The following is a 4,290-nucleotide window of genomic DNA, read 5'->3' as shown; positions in this document are numbered from 1 at the left end:
TTTGAATAATATTGCATGAGTTCCTTGTTTTTCAATGCGGGGTAGTATTCCATTGTGTGAATATACCACAGCTTCTCTATCCATTCGTTTGTTGATGGACACCTGGGTTGTTTCCAACTCCTTGCTATTGTGAACAGAGCCGCAATAAGCATGGGTGTGCATATATCTGCATGGATGTCAGTTATGGTCTCTTTGGGATATATTCCCAGTAGTGGAATTGCTGGGCCAAACATTATCTCTATTTGCAACTTTCTGAGAAAGCGCCATACAGCCTTCCACAGTGGTTGCACCATTTTACACTCCCACCAACATGATTAGCAACAGATAGGGAAACTTAAGGATCTGAAGAGTTATGTAACTTGCCTAAGGTTAAAGGACCAGTGAATGGAATAGCTGAGATTCAAATTCAGGTATATGCGATTATTAACTACTGAATATAGGATGCTTAGGTTGTGCTCCTTAAAGGCAAAGGTGGAGAAAACTTGGTCTCACATAAGTAGGGTGTGTTAACAAAAGGGACCAGTCCCTGGAGAATGGCATCATTGTTTGGAAAAGCGGAGGGTCAGAGAAAGAGACGAAGACCCTCAATGAACTGGATGGACTGGCACACTGAATGCAGAAGAGATTGTGAAGATTTCACAGGATCACAATAAGTCAGAATTAACTGGATGACACTTAACAACAGCAACAATAATAGGTTATCAGCTTCTTGAGGGTGGGATCTGGGGTTTTTATTTCCTCTATATATTTAAAAAGAAGCTCTGGTGCTATAGTAAATAGGGGGTTGCACTGCTAACTCAAAGGCCACATCTCTCTAGAGGCTGAAATCCACTAGTGGCTTTGTGGGAGGAAAATGAACAATCTGCTGCCATGGAATTTATAGCTTGAAAGCACAATAGAAAATCAGCTATGAGTTGGTTTTGATTTGACAACAATGAATAGTAGTGGTATAGGTTCCAAAGGATCTATGGGAATATGCTCCATACATCAAGAATAATACAGCTTTTCACACACAAATATAATGGTAGAGATCAAGAGTACCCGTTCAAAAATGGTAGTACGTTTTAAAAAACCAAGTGATAAATCCTCATCTAATCCCAGTCAATCAGAAAATTCACGCTCACATTAGCAGCAAACTACAGTTCAAGAAAAACTAGGTTCAAATATTGCTATTTCAGATGTAGTGATACTTATCTTTTATTCCAAGCCCTTTCATATTTGAGTCATTTCAGATCTAGCTGGTTTGTTTTCTAAGTTCAGAAAATACTGTGAAATCAGGAATGTAATATTAATAATTTTGACTCTCAAATCTCCAATTCATTTAATATGATTAGTCTAAATCAAGTTTCTTAAAGCGAGGCCAATAGTTCATTTCAGGAGGCCCACATACTCTGGTGAAAAAAAAATTCCGAGAAGGAATGAAAGTACCAAAGGGGTCAGTGACCCAATAAAGTTTAAGAACCGTGATCTATGCAAAACATCTACTTCCATGCCCCTTGTCAGTGATCAGTTTAGACATCAAAATGTAACCTAGTCCTAGACAATTAGATATGAAATTAAGTCCAAAATGCAAACCAGGGATGAGGAAATGTGCAAGCATCAGGGATATTTTCTCATTCCTGGGACAAGAGACTCAAGAAGACACAGTCACTCTTCTCTAGGCCTAGATAAAGAAGCAGGTTAACTTCATACTCCCATAAGAGGAAATAACATACGAGGAAGCCAACAATGTAGCAGAGGACCAAAAAAAAGCTTAAAAATATTACTGAGCATTCTCTGTCAAAAGCCTACAAATACGCAAAAACAATCTTATCACTATACTTCAGGTTTACATAGCCGATTATAATACATTGTAATTTTGTTTTCAAAAGCTCATGTATATAAAAATTTATATTAACCAATGATGGAAGGGATGAAATTATTTAATATTCTATTTAAACAGTATTTCTAGAGGATTTAATATCAAAGAGTCAGAATTATGAACATAAGTTCTCATTACATAATAGATGCAGAAGCTGTAAAAAAGCCGAAACTCTACCAAAACCAGAGTGATTTGCATATATTCTGACAGAAATTTTTCCTGTCATTTGTTAGGGAGCTCTGATAGTGTAGTCTGTAGGAAGTTATACTCCTAACACAAAGGTGGTGCTTCTCTGAAAGTTCAAATCTACCACTGCTTTACAGGAGAAAGATGGATAATCTCTTCCCATGTGATTCAAAGATTTAAAAAATCAGCTGAAGGGTCAGCTGTGAGTTGGTTCCAAATTGATGGCAATGAGTTTGAGTTTTGTCATTTGTTATTCTATGTAATAAATGCCAAGTACAGAAAATTTCCAGCTATTCACATCAGCTTTATTCTCCATGTTAAAACCAAGGAAAACCTACTTATGGGTCAATTCTGACTCATAGCAACCCTATAGAATAGAGGAGAACTAGGCTATAAATCTTTATGGAAGCAGACTGTCACATCATTCCTCTATTAAGCAGCTGCTGCTGTTTGAACCACAGACCTTCTGGTTAGCAGCCCAGAATTTATCTACAGTGTGATATAGAGTTCGAAGAACTAATTGCATTAAGAGTACACATAGTTGCCTAGATCTTTGGAACAAGAGTCCCTTTGGATTACGAGAGGGACTCTTTAAAGTAAAAAAAAAAAGTTCTTTCAAGGTAAAAAAAAATGAGTACACATAGTTAAATAGCAATATGTATATAAATTACTTACATCATCCGTGATACAAAGATACACAATCCTGTCTTGGCAGATGTAATGAAACAAGTAACTGCAGAATAAAAGATACAAAACTTAACTATGGTTACAAGCAACATTTCTTTCACTTCTATCTCTATTTAAGTAAGCTCAGTACTGCCAAGGCCAGTATATTACTTACAAATACAGTTTATTTTCCCTCTTCTATCCCCAAACACTATTTCTCTCAAGTCAAACCAATAACAGTAAATAAGAAATATTTTGAAAAGGTCTGTACTCTATACAGCACAATTGTGTATGTACTACCCATTAAAATAAGAGCTGCAATAGTATAAATGGACTAATACCTAAATAAGAAATGTCATCTAAGGAGAAACATATTCTTAATATTCCTAAAAAGGCCTGAGATTAATTACAAGGAGGTATGAGAACTCAGGCAAAATGTCTTCCTTTGTTGTCTGAAACTGTTTCTAATCAATGACTTTTACACTGTTATATCCTATAGCTCTCTCAGAAACATCTGGTGGTGTTGGACCCTTCCTTCTTCCCAAGTGTTTTATCAGGATTTCTTGCTTGCCTCGTTTATGTTATAGTCTCTTTCTCTGAAGTTTGAAGTATACTAAGGAATATATTTTTACATAGCATAACTTTAGTAATACGGACATGCTTTATGTTGTTGTTGTTATGCACCATCGAGTTGCTTGCGTCTCATAGGGACCCTATGTACAACAGCCCTAAACTCTGCTCTGCCCTGTGCCAATAACACTGTCTCTGACATTCCAATCCCAATTACCCCAGTCACCGAATCAAACCACCTCATAGAGGGCCTTCCCCTCCTGTGCTGTCCCTCCACCCTCCCAAGCAGGATGTCCCCTGCCAACATGTCCAAAGTATGTTAGACGGAGCCTCAGACTCCTTGCCTCCAAGGAGCTGCCGGGTTTAACCCTTCCCAGGAGAAATCGGTTTGTTTTCCTAGCAGTCCATGGAACCCTCAATACTGTTCTCCAGCACCACAGCTCAAAGGCATCAATTCTCCTTCTATCCTCCCTAGTCATTGTCCAACTCTCTGATGCATAACAGGTGATTGCAAAGACAATGGCCTGTATCAGATGCACCTTAGTCTCCAGGGAGACACCATTGCTCTTCAGTTCTTTGGAGAGGTCCTTAACAGCAGACTTTTCCATTGCAATATGTCTTTTAATTTCCTAGCTACTGGTGCCAAGAGTGTTGACTGTGGAGCCAAGCAAACTAAAGCTGTGAAAAATCTCAATTTCTTCACCATCCATCCTGATGCTGCCAATTGGTCCAGTGGTGAGAATCGTTGTCTTCTTTATATTGTTGTTGTTATGTGCCATCGAGTCACTTGCGACTTATAGTGACCCTATGTACAACAGCCCTAAACTCTGCTCTGTCCTGTGCCAGTCACACTTTTTCTGACACTCCCATCCTGATTACCCCAGTCACTGAATCAATCCACCTCATAGAGGGCCTTCCCCTCCTGCACTGTCCCTCTACTCTCCCAAGCATGATGTCCTTCTCCAAGGACCGGTCTCTCCTCACAACATGTCCAAAGTATGTTAGAC

The 4,290-nt window shown here is 38.6% G+C and overlaps 1 protein-coding gene across 2 annotated transcripts in view; it reads right to left on the bottom strand.

Moving 5' to 3' along the window:
• The window catches only part of LOC102869418 (vesicle-associated membrane protein 7-like), a 47,429-nt gene that overhangs the window by 36,045 nt on the left and 7,094 nt on the right, over positions 1 to 4,290 (bottom strand). Inside the window, exon 2 of one of the 2 annotated variants that reach the window (XM_006899959.1) lies at positions 2,723 to 2,780. The exons of the other annotated variant lie outside the window; for it this stretch is intronic. Within the exon in view, the coding sequence (XP_006900021.1) occupies positions 2,723 to 2,780 (58 nt within the window). The remainder of the gene's footprint in view (positions 1 to 2,722; positions 2,781 to 4,290) is intronic. 2 annotated transcript variants of the gene reach the window in all.

The sequence above is a fragment of the Elephantulus edwardii genome, unplaced genomic scaffold, assembly GCF_000299155.1.
Source record: "Elephantulus edwardii isolate Elephantulus edwardi_28Jun2011 unplaced genomic scaffold, EleEdw1.0 scaffold00269, whole genome shotgun sequence".
Classification (NCBI taxonomy): Eukaryota; Metazoa; Chordata; class Mammalia; order Macroscelidea; family Macroscelididae; genus Elephantulus; species Elephantulus edwardii.
This window is presented reverse-complemented; position numbering and strand designations above follow the sequence as displayed.